The following is a 17,752-nucleotide window of genomic DNA, read 5'->3' as shown; positions in this document are numbered from 1 at the left end:
TTCTTTTGATCAATCAGTTTCCCGTTTTCCCCTCCTCCTCTTTGTGCTGCTCCTCCAGCCCTGGAGATCCCCCGCCTCAAGCAGAACCTGACAGACATTTGGGTGAACGTCAGCGACTCCATAGAGATGCGCTGTAAGGTGGACGGCAACCACGTTCCTGAAATCAGCTGGTACAAAGACGAGAAACTGGTGGAAGAAGTGTCAGGTACAGTGGGCTGGGGGTGGATCACAGGCAGGGCAGTATGTCCAGCAGCTGGAGAGCTGAACACTGCTGGGTTCTGGGACTTGCTGTCCCCAGATAAAGGCACCCGTTCTCTGAATCAGCCAGAGCCTGGTTTTAATCACATTCTGTCCTAATTTGATGCAGTCTCACTGGCCAAATCTATGCCCTAGGGCCTGGCTCAACACTGTGCTTGTGCACATTCAGCTGGAGAGCAGTGAGAGAGAAATCATTCATGTTCTTACTCTCAGCCCAGTGCCTGGCATCTCTGATTACGCAGGGACTGACCCAGATCTTATGGAAGGAACATGTGAAGGATCCAGGCACATTGCAGAGGGAAAGGAATGGGTTCTGAAGCTGAAGCAGAACTTGACACACCAGCTGGATTGCCTGGGCACTGTCCCTGTTCAGCATGTTCAGTGGGGGATTTGTACCCTCTGTACACTGCCTGGGGAAGGACTCTCCAGGGTTTTTCTGGGGCCATTAAGAGAAGAGCCTTTACCAGCTGGTGTGATGTAATTCTGCCTTATTTTGAGCCTGAGACCAGTGTACTAATCTTCCTTCCCTGTGAGTGACCATGACAACCCTCTGTGCCTTACAGGGATTGACCTGGCAGACTTCAACCAGAGGCTGAGCATTCAGAGGGTGAGAGAGGAGGATGCTGGGCTCTACCTGTGCAGTGTCTGCAACGCTAAGGGCTGTGTGAACTCCTCAGCCAGTGTCTCCGTGGAAGGTACCAGCAGCCACAACACCCCTGGGGACGTAAAGGGGTGGAATAAGAGTTATGGCCAAGCTCCCATGTCTCTTCCCTGTGACAGTGGGAGGCAGTGAAAGCCCCTTGGCCTTGCTGGTGGCATGGTGCTCTCACAGGAGGATCTGCAGTCCAGAGCATGCTTAGCTCAGGCAAACATGTCACCAGTCACCCCACATCCTGATGCAGGCCATAAGGAATGGCTGAGCTGGAGCATAGAATGAGGATCTCTAAAGAGAATGGGAATCTCTGATTGCCCTTCCATCCCACAGGCTCTGATGACAGGACCAATGTAGAGATTGTCATCCTGATTGGCACTGGCGTTATTGCTGTTTTCTTCTGGATCTTACTTATTCTCATCTTCTGCAACATCAAAAGGGTATGTGACTGTCACTGCCCCAGGCAGGGAGGGTGGCATATCAGAGCTTGGGACAGCATCAGTGCTTGATGTGGGGCTCCATGACAGCACCTGCTGAAAGGAGGTCAATGAGTGATGCTTCCAGTGCTCTCACTGTCAAGGACAGGGTGAGTAAGGGCTGTGGTAAAGGAGGTGACGGGGAATGGCCTTTGCTTGGCGGGGTAGCAGGTCAAGGCAGGCAAAGAATCCAAATCCCATCTGGGAGTCAGCACCCAAGGCAAGGAGGGCACCTCCTCACCCTTTGTGTTGGCTGGTTCCTTTAGCCGGCCCACGCAGACATCAAGACAGGCTACCTGTCCATCATCATGGACCCTGGCGAGGTGCCCTTGGAGGAGCAGTGCGAGTACCTGCCCTATGATTCCAGCAAGTGGGAGTTCCCACGAGACCGCCTGCGCTTGGGTGAGCCAGACCCCCTCCCTCCCACTGCACGCTGCAGCCAGGGCTTCCCACCAGCCCTACAAACTCACCCTCCCGATTTCTTAACACACCTCTGTGCATTGAATGCTTTCTCTCTGCCTCAGGCTTCCTATCCTCTTCTCCAGGCTGTCCCAAAAGCCCAGCTGTGCCTGGGAAATCTCTTTAGGTCTGACTGTAGACAGGTCTGAGCCAACTGTTATCCCAGACTCCCTTAGCGTACCCACACAGGTATTACTGAAAACAGAAGACCCCTGGGCACGGTTTAAAACACATCCCATATTTTCCAAGTGGGAGTCTGGACAGAACAGCCCAGTTTACAGCAGGTACCCCAAGTTCAAGACCAGGATTGCATACATTTTTGTCCTCATGCTGAGACACCTACCTGCAGCCTGTTCCCTCTGTCTGGCAGAGTTTAAAGGGCAGCAGACTACCTTTGAGGCACAGAGCAGTGACATTAGTCCTGGCTGCTGTGCTGCAAGGAGTCAATTACCTTTCCCACACACAACAACTTGTTGCTCGAGGGCAACAAACAGCCCCTCACTTTTGCATGGCCATTTCCTTCCTCTGCTTTGTCCATGCCAGTTCTGTCTCAGTTCCTCCTATCGTCCTTTCTCTTATTCTCACCGACACAGCAAGCAGCCACTTGAAAGGGCACATGTTCCATACCTTCCTTTTCCTTTATGATGTTTTTTCTTTCTTCTTCCCATGATTTCCTGTTGGGATTTTTGTTTTCCTTCATTCTATTCTGCCTTTTCTGCACCTGCCTTTTTTCACACTTATTCTCCTTGTCCATAGGTAAAGTCCTGGGTCATGGTGCCTTTGGGAAGGTGGTGGAAGCATCTGCATTTGGGATCAATAAAAGTAACAGCTGTGAGACTGTAGCAGTCAAAATGCTGAAAGGTATGTGAACAGTGAAGCAAAACATGCAATGTGTGTAGACAGCAATTAATGAGGCACCTGCCACGGAACATTCACCCTGTAAATTCCTGCCTTTTAATTAATGGCTTCTTGGCCTCAACACAGTTGGTCCTCTTTGGCTTCATTCAGCTGCACTTGGAGGCTGAAGTGGTAGAACAGACAGCAAGGACTTGGGGAACTCAGCTTTCAAGGAAATTTAGCTGTCTGCAGAGGCAAAGAATGAAATTTGTCTCAAAGGACTAACAAGAATCCAGGGTCCCTCTTTGGCATGCCACTGAAAGAAGTGTTGCTCCCAGTTGCCTTCTTTCAAATGTGCCTATATTTTGTGTTTATGGGCCAGATCCAGGGGTGGATAAGGAAGCAGGTTGCAGCTCTTATCCAGCTCTGAGGGCTTAATTGGCTTTGCACCCAAAGGCTGGTCTATCCAGAGTGAGATTTTAAACTTTTATAGCCATGCTTTCAAACAGGCATCCAAAGCATTATTCTGTAATTTGGCACCAAACAAAACACTGAGGCAGTCTCTGAGGCAGGCCAGAAGTAGCCTGTACATGGAAATCATGTCATGGCTCATCTGAAAAGTATTTACTCCTGTAAGTGTAGAGCTCATCTGCACAGCAGAGGGGAGCCTGGTGTGCAAGGTTGCTTTACAGATTTTTGAGGCAAGGCTCTCACCTGGCCCATCAGCTGCAGCTCAAGAGGATGCTTCTGTCTCTCAGTCTAAATTTACAAACTCTCAAGTAAGACAAAATGTGTATGGGGAGGCTGAGCAGTATGAAAAAGGAACACAAAACCAGAGAACACACCCTGGGTGTAAAACAGAGGGTCAAGAATTGATGTGAATTGGACACTTGAGAGAAGATGCAGTACAGAGAGATGGCAGGAGCATGACACTGTTGCTATTGAAGAGAAATCATCAAAAGATATCTGGGTTTGAGTTGAGACAGCTCCTATCTTCAATTGTGATAAAAATAATCAGATATTTTTTGTTTCTAATTTTCTTTCAAATTGTTTCATGGCTCGTTATCTCTGTTTGGGGGCCAAAAGGGCAGAGATTCAAACGGGTGCATCCCAATGAAAGTCTCAAGTGATGTTTTTCACTGCACAACTATCATAAAGAAAAATCTGTTGGGCACAGATTGTGTTGTTCTTTGCTCTGGGTCTCTGCACTTACAGAGAGCACCCTGTGTGTTACAGCAGAAATCCTGGAATCTCCAGACAAGGCTCAACATTTCATGTGGGAACATGCAATAACAAAATGTACTGAGGCTTTGAGGTCACAGCCTCCTCAGCAAGATTCACATTAACATGCTGCTAGAGAAGGGTGGTGAGGGGGAGTGAAAAGCTCTGAGGAGGTGTCATGACATGGTCTGTGTGTTTCCAGAGGGAGCTACTGCAAGCGAGCACAAGGCACTGATGTCAGAGCTGAAGATCCTCATTCACATTGGGAATCACCTCAACGTGGTGAATTTGCTGGGTGCCTGTACCAAACCCAATGGTAAATATCCCAGGGCAGCAGGCTGTGCCTGCTCCCAAAAATCACAGCTTGTCCCTTGTGTCTTTTTGCTGGCCACATGTGTGATCACAGGGACCTGTGGGGAAGTTATTAGTATGTGTGTGTGCACTTAGAGCAGATGTCACAGCTCAGCAGGGCTGTACATAACACGAGTTGTGGCAAATTCTGACCAGCTCCAGCCCTTACCTCTTGCCTTAACCTTAGGTCTCTTCTCACCAGGTCCACTCATGGTTATTGTTGAGTTCTGCAAGTATGGAAACCTCTCCAACTACCTGCGGACCAAGAGGGAAGGATTCAGTCCTTACAGGGTGAGGAGCTTCCTTTGGTCCTAGGGACCTGTCCCATGTCTAGGGAAGGAAGACATGCAGCCTAATGCATGATCTGACAATGTGACAAAGATAGGCTCTATCCTTCTTTCTGCAATGATAGATGCTTCCAGGCCAGAATTAGAGTTTAAGAACAGGAAGAGACTGTGCAGCTCATGGGTGCAGGGGTTACAGTGTGAGCTGCCTGCTGAGGGTTTTGGTTTGGTCCCTTGCCAGGAGAAGTCTCCCAGGCTGCGTATTCAGGTGCAGTCCATCGTGGAGGCAGTGAGAGCAGACAGGAGGAGCCGCTCTGGGACCAGTGACGGTGCCATCTTCCAGCGCTTCCTGCTGCACAAGAGCCGCAGAGCACTGCCCATCCAGGAAGGTAACACTCCAGCCTTGGCAGCAGCTCCCCACCTGGACCACCAAACCTGTGCTAGACTTGGCTAACCTGGGGAATGGGCAGGGAATATCAGTGGGGAGCGGGGACCCAGCCTTGGAAATGATCACTGTTGCATGGCAATTCCCTGAACAGGGCTATTGTATCATCTGTTGTGCCTTCTGGTGTCTATTGACACCAGAAACCCAGAAGGGAGAATTAAATCCCTTTAGGTATTTTAGCCTGAAGAAAGGACAACTGAGGGGGATCTTGTTGAGTCCTCCCTAGGATAGAAATAATGAGCTGACCTTCAAAGCCCCTTCCAGTCTTGTTCCCCACAACTGTCTCACTGACATATGCTGGAGGCTGGACTCTCTCCTCACACTTGAGTAGGTTCCTGCCTTGTGCCTTCTGGCACCTAAGCAGAAAATCTTAGAGTGGAGCTGATTACTCCAGTTAGGACTGAGGGCTAACTGTGTTTCACTGAGAAACTGGCTGTATCCTGCAGTCCCAGAGAGAGGCAAAGAGGACAACAGACTGCCAATTTTCTAATAATTTTCTGTTACTTCTGAACAGTGGATGACTTGTGGCAAAGTCCCTTAACAATGGAAGACCTCATCTGCTACAGCTTCCAGGTAGCACGTGGCATGGAATTCCTGGCATCCCGAAAGGTGAGTTCAGCCTTTCCTTTGCTCATCTGATCTTTTGTGCATGCCTGATGAGAGAGACCTGATGACAGCCACCTTTCAGGTGACACACAGAGAGATTCAGTGATCTACTTCACACTCCTCAGGAAATCTGAGACAGATGTATGTGCACAAAGCTGGGGAATTAGTTCTCTTGCATTTCAACCTCTCCTTAACCAGCCTTTTTGAAATTTTTATCTTTAGCTTCTTCCCATTTCCACCATTCCTCCATTACATAAGCTCAGGCTTATGGGGGAAGGGAGGTGTTGTACACTTTCTGGTTGTGGTTTCTTTCCCTCTTATTTTGCTCCTTCCTCTTTGTGTGCCCTCAGTGCATCCACAGAGACCTGGCAGCTCGCAATATCCTGCTGTCAGAAAACAACGTGGTGAAGATCTGTGACTTTGGCCTGGCCAGGGACATCTACAAGGACCCCGACTATGTCAGGAAAGGCAGTGTGAGTGCCATTTTCTCAAACCCTTTACAGATTAGGCCCCCTTGATGAAGAGATGAAAAAGCAGGAATGGAATTACTTGCATGGCTGGGACCAGAAGCCATTGGACCAATGACACATGTCCTGTCCTCCTCCACCAGCAGATTTCTGTCTCCTTCCTTCTACCCCTCAGCCTGTCATTAACTTACTCCTCCTTATACTCTTTCAACCCCTTTTCAGTGTCTCCGTCCCTCTCTCTGACAAACCAATTCCTCCATGGAGAGAGGAGCAGAGCTACTGGCTCTGGTTTCCTTTCATCCATCCCATCCCTTCGCTACAAGAAGGGCTGTCCTGGGACATGTTCCAAACTGAACATTTGTGCCTTGCCTCTCCCTCCTGCAGGCCCGTCTCCCACTGAAGTGGATGGCTCCAGAAAGCATCTTCGACAAGGTCTACACTACCCAAAGTGATGTCTGGTCTTTTGGGGTCCTTCTCTGGGAAATCTTTTCACTAGGTGAGTGCTAATGCTGGTCTCGTGCTGCTGAGGGAGAAACTTCTACCCACGTAGCAGTTTGTGGGTGAGTCTGTGCAGGACAGACATTCTGAAGCACATCTAAGGACTGATGGGAAGCGATATGGATGTAGGCAAAAAAAATATGGAGGCCATATCGACCCATGAACAGAGTGATGGGGACACAGGCATGCAGAGGGGCTCCAGCTCTCTGAGGCAGAGAAGCCTGACTCAGGCAGCACCAAGGATTGGGCTGTGTATGAGTAGTGACCACACCTCTCAGTGTTCTGGGATGAAGGGCAGTCTCAAAAGGGCAGTCTCAAAAGGACTGGTTTCTGATGGCACATTTCATGTTCCCACCCTTCTCTGAACCTTCTTTAGGGGCATCTCCATATCCTGGAGTCCAGATCAATGAGGAGTTCTGCCAGAGGCTCAAAGATGGCACCAGGATGAGAGCCCCAGAGTATGCTACAGCAGAAATGTGAGTCAGAAACCTCAAGGATTCCAGCATTGGTCAGAGCAGAGGCCTCAGTGGGAGGGCAGAAACCTACCAGATCCCAGCATAGAGCAGAACAGGCCCCTCTGTGGGGTGCAGACCTTTAGCCAGGGTAGGGGATGAGCCAACACATCCTTTGCTCTAGGCCATTGCCTGGAGAGCAAGGCAGATGGGTTCTGATCAGAGCTCTCTAAGTGTCCTTGCATGCCCATACTGGGATGGGTCTGTAAGTGAGCACTGTGCTTTCCTGCTCTGAAGGGCATCAGAGGGGTCTGAATTAGCTCCTTGTTCCCTGTTATAATAAGTGGATAACAAACCAGCACCCTGCCAGTAAGTCCCTGTGCTGGGGGAGGGGGGAGGCAAGCTTTTCTTCACAGTGCAGGAACTGGCAGTCCCAGTGGGCATCATGTGGGTGGGAGCTGTGGAGTGGAGCAGGAGGGGATTTCTGTGGTGTAAAACCAGCATCTCTTCTTGGCAGCTACCGTATAATGCTGAGCTGCTGGCACGGTGATCCAAAGGAGAGACCAACTTTCTCCGACCTTGTGGAGATACTGGGGAACCTTCTTCAGGAAAATGTCCAACAGGTGAAAACCTCTCTGTGAAAACCTCTCTGTGTCCCTGCTCTGCTCCAGACAGCTCTTTCTTTTGTCATCACCAGCTCCCTCACTGTGCCCTCAGCTGACTCCATGGTCAATGCAATACATTTGTGTAGGCCACCAATAGCACAGAGATTCCTGGGTCAGAGGTCTATTTCCCAGAGCTGTTAGAGAACTCATTTCTGCAACAGCCTTTTAGCTGCATTCTCATAAAACTCTGCTCCTTGCAGGGCAGCAGCCCTCTCAGTCGTCATTCTAGTAACTTCCATCCTAATCCCCAGATGATTATTTGAAATTCTTCAGCTGAGTCAAGGCCCTGGCACTCCTGCCTCCCACACACCAGCATAATGAAAACCAGGACTTGACCAGAGTTTCTGAAACTCTGTCCTCAGATGAAAATGTCAGGGCCATGTGAAGCAAACAACTGTTACATTACAGCAGTCAGTAATACAGATTTCTTTGAACGTATTACTAATCACTTCTATGTGGTAACTCACCAGGACATTTAACTGTGATGAGCATGCAGCTCCGATTTTAACTTTTTCTTGATGTTCCCTTTCAGAAAATTATAGCTAAATGCTTGAGTATTGTCTCATCCTGACGTTCCTGACTTTAACCTTTCAGCACTGGTTCCCAGCACAGGCATGACTAAGCCACAAATGACATTGCCCTGGAGCACAGTACTCTGTCCATGTAAACTGGAGAATTATGGGATTATTATGGGCAGTTGTTTTCCAGCTCACACACACCTCCATGCATCACTCACAGCTACTTAACACAAAGGTCACAGAAATCTCCAGCCAGATACTTTGTGCTAGAGAAATAAAATTTACAAACCAGAAATTTTCCTTCCCAGCACTGACAGCTTCTGCCTGTGGAGCCTTTTCTTGTGGGAAAGTCCTCCCCTTCTTGTAAGGCCATTTACTGTTCTTCCTACCAGGAAGGGAAAGATTACATCCCGCTGAACGACTCTCACAGCTCAGAAGATGATGGTTTCTCCCAGGTGCCTTCCTCTGCCCAGCAGAACTCAGATGAAGAGGACTTTGACATGAGGATACGCTGCCACAGCCTAGCAGCAAGGTAAATCCCCTCTGAAAAGGGCAGAGAGAGCCCAGCAGGCAGTGAGCAGCCTGACCTGCAAGGGAGCCTGAGGGATATGGGGAGAACCCAGATGTTTGGAAAATCCCAGGTGATAAGGTGTGATCCAAGAATTTAGGCCATTGATTCTTGCTTATAAAAGCAGAATTACTTTATTTTGCTCATAAGGAAGTGCTGATTTGTAAGCCTATCACATTCCTTCTTCTCCTCCAGCTATGTTTCCAGAGTATCATGTAAGGAGCTTCATCCTATCTGTTCCTAACTGACTCAAACAATTAGTCTCAGGCCTCTCCTCTCTGGTGAACTATGGTAATGTGATGCCTGGGATCTATATGACATTTTTTGCTTATCCCATGTGGAGAGGTTATTGGAGCCTGATTCAGTCAGTCTAGTCTCCACTGCAGAAGTAGTATGGAGTTAAGAGGTCTAAGGTGACCCCATTACCCTCCCCAAAACCACCATTTGGGTCATCCTCCTCCCTGCATACTTTGGTTGCACAGTGAGGAGGATGAGTTCAGGTCCTGTTCATACAGGACATTGACTCTTGCCTTTACTGAATACTGTGTGCTTCTGTTGGCAGATACTACAACTGTGTCTCATTCCCGGGTTGTTTGACGGGAGGAAATCAGATCAGGTGTCCATCCAGGATAAAGACATTTGAAGAGTTTCCCATGACACACACAATGTACAAGGCACACCCGGTGAGTAGCATCTGAGTGGATTTGAGCAGGGGGCAGTCTTTTCTGACACCTTTACTGTTAAGACTGTGGAAGGAAGATCACTCCTATCTTATGTCAGTCTGTGTGTCATTCCTGTTTGGTCCATCTAGTCCTATGCACATTCATTTCTTCATCTGGCACACAGGGGTTTCTCTTCAGCATGGTTCAGACTGCCTTAGTGGGAAACAGGGAGGTTAGATATGCAAATGGGGGGACTATAAAGTACCTCAGAGAAGAGCCTGCTCTTCACCCTCTCAAATCTGTCAACACAGCCTGATTAAGCACACTGAAATCCTTCCAGGACTAGGTGAACCCAGAGTGTTTATCTGCAGCTCCTGTACCTTGGTCCATATGGCAGTGTGCAGTAGGGACCCTCCAGGTCTCTCTGAACTGGCCTGGTACTGATATCTCCTCTAGCAGCAGAACTGAAGTCATAGCTTTAGTCTCATAGGAAAATATCACCTCTCACAGATTTGATGGTAATACATCTTCCAGACAGGGAGCACTCTTTTTTTATTCCCCAAAAATGACACTGAACTAAGCACACAAATCTTACCTTTTTACATGCTGCTTTTAAGAAGGTACCTAAGAAAATCAGATACAGCAAAGCTATGGAGCATGCTGGTAAAGTGCTCCTACCCCTTCTTCCCCATCACACATACACAGGATCTCATCTCCTGAATGATTTCTCCTCCCTTCCCACTCTGATCAGTCGACAGGGACGTTACTGATAACTCCTGTTGCTTCCTTCCAGGACAATCAGACAGACAGTGGGATGGTTCTGGCATCTGAGGAATTTGAGAGGATAGAAAACCGACACAGAAAAGAAGGTGGATTCAGGTACTCCTTAAGCCTAGCCACTGAGGCCTCCCTGCTGCCAAATGCAGTGAGACCAGGAGGCAGCTCCTGGTATCTCCCCACAGGCAGCGCTGCTTGGAACTTTCAGCTGTGGGCCCTGAGCCAGATAAGTCCATGTACTCCTTAATGAGAGGCAAAACACAGGAAGAACAGACAAGCCTGCTGTTTTCTAGGGTTTAAAAATATAAACTGTGCCCATCAATGAGAATGTGCCTGTTAAGATAATGAGGCGCAGTGGAGTGATGGTGTTAATGAGACTGTTAATGCTTATTGACATTTTCTGGAGAAATGTGTCATGTGCTCAAGCAGTGGCAGATGGGATGGGCAGAAACTATGTAGCTGCCACCCTCCTCCCTCCGCCCTGACCCATGGGGTACAGGCCCTGATGTGGTGGTGCAAAGATGGGACAGGCCTTAGGAATCCCCTCATGCTGGCATGGAGTCTGGCAGGTTGAGCTGGCACTCTCAGAGCTGAGGATGTTATGGATGGTTATGTCCTTGATCCAGGCTTTGAAACTGGAGAACCTGTACAACTCATCTCTGCCAGAGCAAGCTGAAACCTTGTCTCTGTGACAGTGTGTTGAGCAAGCCATGTCACCTCATACGTAGACAAGGCCAGTCCCAAGCCTCTTCCTCACCTCCTCTGCCTCCCAACATCACACTGGACTGGTCATTGTCTTTTCTCTTAGCCATAGCCCTGTGGCCTTTCTGCTCTTGTATCAAACAGTCTCCTGCTTCTTGTCCTTGTCCTCTTTTCCCTAAGGTATGTTCCTGTTGTCTCCTACACCTGGCGTCCTGTCTCCTGGAAAACACTAATCTTAAAATTCTTGAGTGTGTCCCTGCCTCTGCTCTTGTGATTTCTTGACAGTCACCTGGTATTGGCAGGCACTGAGATGGGACATATGACTTCTGCCCACATCTTCGTCATCTTCTTTTGTTTCCTTTCCCCCATCCTGGCAGTTGGTTTGTATCAATTTCTGTTATTCCTGCCAGGTCTAGAAGCAATTAAGGCAATGTCTCTTGTCTCTCCCTACTCATTGGGGTCCCAACACTTCCCTGTATCTAGAAGATATCCCAGCGGTATCTAGGAGAGCTGAAGTAAGTGTGCCAGCCTATGTGCAGATTTGTCACAAAACAAACAGGCTGTGCTTAGATTTGGAGCAAGTCCTGGGTTTGTGCTTTGAAATGGAGGTGCAAGTCCATTCCTGACCCTGTCTCTGCTGTATGCATTAGAAGATGAGATTTGCTGAAGCTGGGACCTCTCTAAGTAGGACAGAGGCTTTCTTGGAGTGCCAAGGTTAATTCTGTGTTTCTCTCCCTCACAGCAGTAAAGGGCCCAGTCGAACCATGGAGCTGTCAGGGGAACAGTCGGACCTGCGGGGCAGATGTCGGCCGTCATATGGGTCCCAAGTTGGAGGCCAGACTTTTTACAACAGTGAATACGGGGAGCTGTCGGAACACTCTGAGGATGGCAGCTGCACCCCGCCTGGAGAGGGGGCCAGTCCCCCCACTCTCCACGCTTCCTTCTTCTCCGAGCAGTACTAATGGCACCAGGCCCTGGAGGCTACTGCCAAGGCCCTCCAGGCACATCATCAGGGTCACTCAGAGCTTCTCCTTCAACCTATGCCCAAACCCAACCGGGAACCTATCCCAAAAGGATGCGGAACACCAATGTCCTTGGAACCACAGCATGAACTGTGCAGCACCTCCAGCTGCAGCTTCCCTGTGCCACGACCGGAGAGAGCACATCACTGATTCCTCATATTTCTTTTATTCCTGCACCTCAGACAGATACATTCTGCCCGAGAGTGGGTGCCTGTGTTCAGCACTATGGCACCTTCTGCCTAACATCCAGCCTCCACTCAGATCAGTTTCCCATTCAGAAAGCCCATTTCAGGTCAGATATAAATAGATCTGTCTTAGTCTCAAGTTTCTTCCTGGTGTGCAGCCTGAATGTTTTTCCTTGGATTGCTTCCTCCTCCCCTCATCATGATGTCAGCTGCTGAGCTGTGGAGCAGAATCAAAGGGAAGAAATCCCTAGTGGTATTAGCAGCAAGAGCAGGACGTTTTAAAGAGGTGTACAGAGAGATCCCGAGGGATCTTTGTAAATGTTCATGCATGCTGCTCATCCTGAGCAGGTGTCAGCCTCTCCATCTCACCCACACCCCTCTCATATCTGCTGGGGGAAACCTGCCAATCTGCCTTATCACTAGGATTATTTTAGCCATCTCAACACAGCTAGTGCTGAGTAGGTCATCAGCGGATGGCTAAAGTGCTCCTGGTGAGATAAACAGCAATTTTTTTGCAGGCTGTGTGCAAAACAGGTCCTTTTATGATCTCTGCTGGGAGCAGGTTACTCACAGGTCTGCTGCTCTTGCCTTCCCCTTCTCCCAGAATGGTGCTGAGGTCATTTGTTGCTCAAGTGAGAAATTAAAGCAAAGCTAGGTTAATTTGAGCTGGCTGCTAAACATAGAGTTTGCTGGGAGGAAAAAGATCAAAAGGGCAGGGAGTGAAATGTTTATTTTCAAGCTGCTGCAAAGCATTTTGGAAACAATGGAAGGAACAGTGCTTCAGCAATAAGGTGCTCTGGGTTGCATCCCCTTGTGTATTGACATCACTGAACACATGGAGCCCAACACCTTGCCGGGGTTCAAGCCCTGATTCTCCTGGATGGACAGTTTGCACCATGACTTTTCCTGTCTCCCAGGTTCCCTGACTCAAAGGAGGCACTCTCTGCCCAGCGGGCTCCTCTCCAGTTTCTTTTGCAGAGCTTCCAGCAGAGCATACTTGACTCCAGAGGATTAAGAAACAGTCATTTGCTGAGGAAACATCTCCTCACTTTGGTCTTTTATTTTTAAGAGATACTACGTGAATTCAGAGCTCTGGGGAACCTCCGCAGCCCCTCTCTATAGATTTCTGTACTGCTGCCTCACCACTTCCCACCTACTTCTTTCCATCCTGCTCCCAAACCAAGAGCTCAGCCACAGAGCACGGTTACATCATCGCCTCAGGAGTCTGGATGAAAAGGCTCGTTCGAAGAGCTTGTCATCATCTCTTCTCCCACATGCCCATGGCTGGCAGAGCTCTGTGCACCAGAGCATCTGAGCACCAGGGAATTACTGCTTGTGGGCCACACCTCTGTCACAGAGCCAAGGGTTTGGACTTGTAAAACTGTGTTTCCTGTCAGATGTACAGCTTTCCCAAACTGTATTTCTTTTCCAGCAGAGGGTTTTACGCGTTTCCCGACGTAAGCCTGTGAGTCCTTATGGATGATGTTGCCAAGTCTTAATTATAGTTCTCCACACAAGTGTAATGGGGAGATTTATTTAGCACATGGGAAAAGCATGCTTGTCATTCAGGTTCTCTAAGCTTGTGCAGCTCGTTCAATGTTCCACTCCCTTTTTGTGTCAGAAGGATGACATGGCTGCAATTTCCATGGCAAAAAAGAGGCACAAAACCAGACCAGCTTGAGCCAAACTGGCTCAGGATGTGTAATTGGAAACTGCGTATGATAATGAAATCCCTGACTTCTACTGGTGTCCCCTGAAGCTGCCAGGAATTTAAGCATCTTTAAGTAATTGTTACGACTCAGTAAGAATCCTCTGGCAGGAGCTGCTGGAGAGCCAGGACAAGGAAGTAGGACAGCCAACAGGGTGTAGGCCAGATCAAATTCTCCTGCCCTCATCTTGCCCTGCTTTTTGAACTGGTGGTTCCCTTGGCAGAAGGAAGGTTGCATGTGACTCGTGCTGCTCATGACTGGCATTGACAGGGGTAGAAGGTGACCAGCTGAGCTAAATTCAGGCTGCTCACAGAGTGATGCGCATCCACAGGGCCCAGACTCTCTTGTTTCCAGTACTCCATGAATAGTTCTCTGCCTGGAAACAGCCCCATCTGAGAGAGGGCCCAAGAACAAAATAATAGTTAAAAACCAGAATTTCAAAGTAGCTGTTAGTCCCTGTCCATATGTAAGGGATAGGTATGTGCCAGCAAAGAATGACATTTGCTGGGCATGGCAGGATTCCTCAGCAGAAAGGGGACAGAGGCATCTTAGTGCCAGGCTGGTTGTCAGCATGGACATCCTGTACAGCTGCACTTTTTCTCTAGGTTTAGCTGTAAATTGCTCACAAACATCCTTGCGGAGAAGGGTTATATTGTTAAAACCATTGTTAATGATCCCCTGTGTCACCCTGGGGAAAGCTCTTCTGTGTCATCTGATTTTTGACCATTCAACTCCACAGAAGTTTATTTTCTCTCTCTTGCACCATCTAGATGGGGGGTGGAATCAGATCCTATTGTGTCTGTGTCAACAGTATTGCATGAACAATGCAGCCTGATAGGAGCAAAATCTGGCTCCTCTTCAGACACTCCTGCTGATGAAGAACAACTGTAGTGTGGGATATTGAAGAGCTGTTGAGACAATTGTACTTTTGGTATACTAAAGGTATACTAAAATTAGATGTGCAAACCTGATAATCCTTCTCATTCTCTTGAATTATTTCTGGCTTTTTATTTTTACAGTCTCCAGATAAGCATGAAGTGAAGCTGGTCTGTTTTGGTTTTAAGATGTGAGAGTGTTGTCTATCTTTCCACAACAGCAAGAGTGTATTTCAATGTTTAAAACCCAGGTTTTGATATTTGTGCCTGCTCTGTTCAAAATGCACTCTCTGTTTTGTTTTGTTTGGGCTTCTTACTGGAACTCAACATTGAAGTTAAGATATTTATCATCATCACCTTCCTTTAAAATGGCTGCTTCCTCTCTGTGCTGAGTCTCACTTTTCTTTACAAAGTGTTGATGTTGAGAGGACATTCCTCCCTCCTGAAAACAAAGCGTTGGGTCCCCTACTTGCAAATACACGTGTGTCTCTGAGGAAAAACCTGTGTATCAAGTAACACTACATTTATATTGCAATATTTTAACCTGGTACCTGTTGTTGCTGTAGCAGCATTCAATGTTTCAGTGGGCTGCCTTTGAAGCAAGTAGGCTAAAACAGGGGTTGTGTGTGAGTACAAAGCATGGTCTGTGTGTGTGTGAGTGTGCTGTGGGTGAGTGTGTGGGTATTTGCACGTGAGTTTTCCTACCAGTGAGCGTTATGTGAGTGATTGTAACTCACGTTGAGTCCTGTCTCTGGAAGTTCACGGTTATATATCAAACCAGTTAGAACACCGCTTCCTCTCCTCTTCTCCTATAGTACTTGTTATCCTTTGTCATTAAGAGTTTTGTTGTAATATCTAAATGTGAAAATGAATAAAGTCATAACTGGCAGCTGCTCTCTGGTTCCTGGGGCCACCTCTGCCCCTGGGGCAGCCCAGCCCCGGCCCAAGCCATCAGCACATTTTGGGTTTATGATTTTTAGTTTTGCATCCGTTTGCATTTCCCTGCATCTTCTAGGAAACAGCTGGATGGATCTTGTGGCGTTTCCATCCAGCATGATAGTCTGTCTTTTCTCATGGTGAAGTCAGATTCTCTTTGGTGAAGCTCGCTGGCAGACGCAAACACAGCACCCAGCCCTGTGCCCCGGATCCACCACCCTTTCCTGTCACCTCGGCCATGGGGGTCTCAGCCCTGGAGGTCTCCAGCCTTCCCGTCCTCATTCACTACACATGGGGAGCCAGAGACCCCCGGACCCCCCTTCTCCTCAGGGAATCAAACCCCTCCTGGACGCTCTTTCTCAAGGCAACAACACCCCCCGGACTCCCCTTCTCCTCACAGTACCAAACCCCCACAAACCCCCCTTCTCGGCGCATCAACACTCCCACCCCGCCCAGAGCCCCTGTCCTTCTAATGGCACCCAACCTCGCCTCGGTCCGTCCTCCTCATGGCACCGGCCGCCCGGGCCGGACCCCGTTGTCATCACGGCACCAAACTCCCTGCCGCTGCCCTTCTCCTCACGGCCGCGACCCCCGCCCCGCGCGAGGCCCCGGCGGTGCCGCCGCCGGCCCGCAGGTGGCGCCCTGCCCCCGGCGGCCGCGGGCCCCGCGGGAAGATGGCGGCGCGGCTGTGGCCGTGTCACCGCCGGGCCCGGGGCGGCGGCGGCAGCACGGCTGAACGAGGTGTTCGCTGTGAAATGGGACACGAGTGGATTCGTGAGCATTCCCCTAAAAAAGAAAATCAGCAGGAGTTCAAGGAAAGCTCAGGCACAGCTCCCTCGTTACCCCTGGGCGGACCTGTGAAGGCATCAGCACGTTTTTAGTCATTTGTCTGACTAAAATAATGTCCCTGAGGAGCCGACAGTGGCAGAGACACAGCTGAGGGGACAGAAGGGGGACATCTCCGCTCCTCTCCATCATCATCCCTTCATCCAGCTCCACCATGGGGTGAAAGCATCCAAAAGGACCTTTGAATTTTCCTTTCCCCATCCAGGGGCCTGCCCATATGGGGAATGAGGAGATTGAAGCTGTTTTGCTGATGAAATATCCTATTTTGGTACCTCCTGGAGCAGTGCTTGGCTGCTCCTCTTCAAGGGGCCATGAGCAGTCCCCCTTGGCTGCTCTTTGCCTTCTTTCCAGCCCATCCATAGGACAGGCTGGGAAGAAGGTGAGGAACAACCTCCCAGCCGTGTGAGCTGGGATGGGGATGGGATGGGGATGGGGAACCAAGGAGGCAGCCTTCACACAGGCATTGGAGCACCTCTCTCCATCAGAAACACAGCCCACAGGAAACTCGACGGGGCCATTTCATGCAGTTAGCAAAGAACTGGGGATGCTCTGGCTGGGCTCCTTGTTCTGCTTCTAATGTGGCCAGTGAATAAATCCTCAGTGCTTTTCAAAAGTGCTTTGAGATCCTTCTCTGAGGGTTAGCACAGTGATAGCAAAAAATCCTCAGCCTCCCGGGACTTCTTGGCCCCTTCTGAGGACATTTCGGCAATAAAGCACATGAGTTTGCATCAGAATGATGCAGAGCTCTTAGTGCTGCGAAGTCAAAGCAAGAACAGCTCCAAAACATGTTCTGCACACTGCAGTGTGTCAGCCACAGCTCTCTCTCTGTGGCTGGGGTGAAAGTTTGGGTGAAATGAGGAGGCAGTCAATAGCATGTGGTTCCTCATCCAGCATGTACCAAGAAGGGCAAAATTAAATGTAAGCACAACATTCAGTTGCTGCTTCAGAATCATTTCCTGGATTGTACTGACATTTCTACAGAGCTTTGCAGAAACATCTTTTCAGAGGATTTTACAGAGCCACACATGCCTTTAGCAGAGTCCGTACATCCCTTCTGCTCTGAGGTGCAGGTTTCCAAGCATGCTGCCTTCCTTGGAAAAGGAACAGGTCTCTCCAAGGGCGGGATAAAACTACTTACATCTCAATGAAATAACCAGGCTGTGCTTCAATAGTGTTATCTTACATGTGTGTGTGACCAGGTGCATCACAAATGAATAAAATACAAAAGTTCCCAGAAGAAAACAGGTTAATAAGATGCATAGGTTAAACACCAAAATTATC

The 17,752-nt window shown here is 49.0% G+C and overlaps 1 protein-coding gene and 1 long non-coding RNA gene across 6 annotated transcripts in view; one reads left to right on the top strand and one right to left on the bottom strand.

Annotated features, from left to right (window-relative positions):
- Positions 1–15,578, top strand: part of FLT4 (fms related receptor tyrosine kinase 4) — a 57,422-nt gene extending 41,844 nt beyond the window's left edge. For 3 of the 5 annotated variants that reach the window (XM_053956539.1, XM_053956537.1, XM_053956535.1), the window contains 17 exons: positions 59–205; positions 822–953; positions 1,244–1,350; positions 1,653–1,788; positions 2,602–2,706; positions 4,106–4,219; positions 4,457–4,545; positions 4,780–4,927; positions 5,498–5,592; positions 5,940–6,062; positions 6,441–6,552; positions 6,931–7,030; positions 7,524–7,629; positions 8,582–8,721; positions 9,320–9,440; positions 10,213–10,298; positions 11,641–15,578. In XM_053956539.1, the coding sequence (XP_053812514.1) occupies positions 59–205; positions 822–953; positions 1,244–1,350; positions 1,653–1,788; positions 2,602–2,706; positions 4,106–4,219; positions 4,457–4,545; positions 4,780–4,927; positions 5,498–5,592; positions 5,940–6,062; positions 6,441–6,552; positions 6,931–7,030; positions 7,524–7,629; positions 8,582–8,721; positions 9,320–9,440; positions 10,213–10,298; positions 11,641–11,860 (2,081 nt within the window). In that variant the 3' untranslated portion in view covers positions 11,861–15,578. The other 2 variants (XM_053956536.1, XM_053956540.1) reach the window with 2 other exon arrangements.
- LOC128795607 (uncharacterized) lies at positions 2,587–16,167 on the bottom strand. The gene is made up of 3 exons (XR_008433595.1): positions 16,110–16,167; positions 4,424–4,509; positions 2,587–2,646 (listed from the first exon to the last, which is right to left on the bottom strand). It is a non-coding gene; the product is annotated as an uncharacterized LOC128795607 (long non-coding RNA).
- Between the last annotated feature and the right edge of the window lie 1,585 nt (positions 16,168–17,752).

This window comes from Vidua chalybeata, chromosome 15 (assembly GCF_026979565.1).
Source record: "Vidua chalybeata isolate OUT-0048 chromosome 15, bVidCha1 merged haplotype, whole genome shotgun sequence".
Taxonomy (NCBI): domain Eukaryota; kingdom Metazoa; phylum Chordata; class Aves; order Passeriformes; family Viduidae; genus Vidua; species Vidua chalybeata.
Note: the sequence above shows the minus strand (reverse complement) of the source record. Positions and strands in the feature narration are given on the sequence as shown.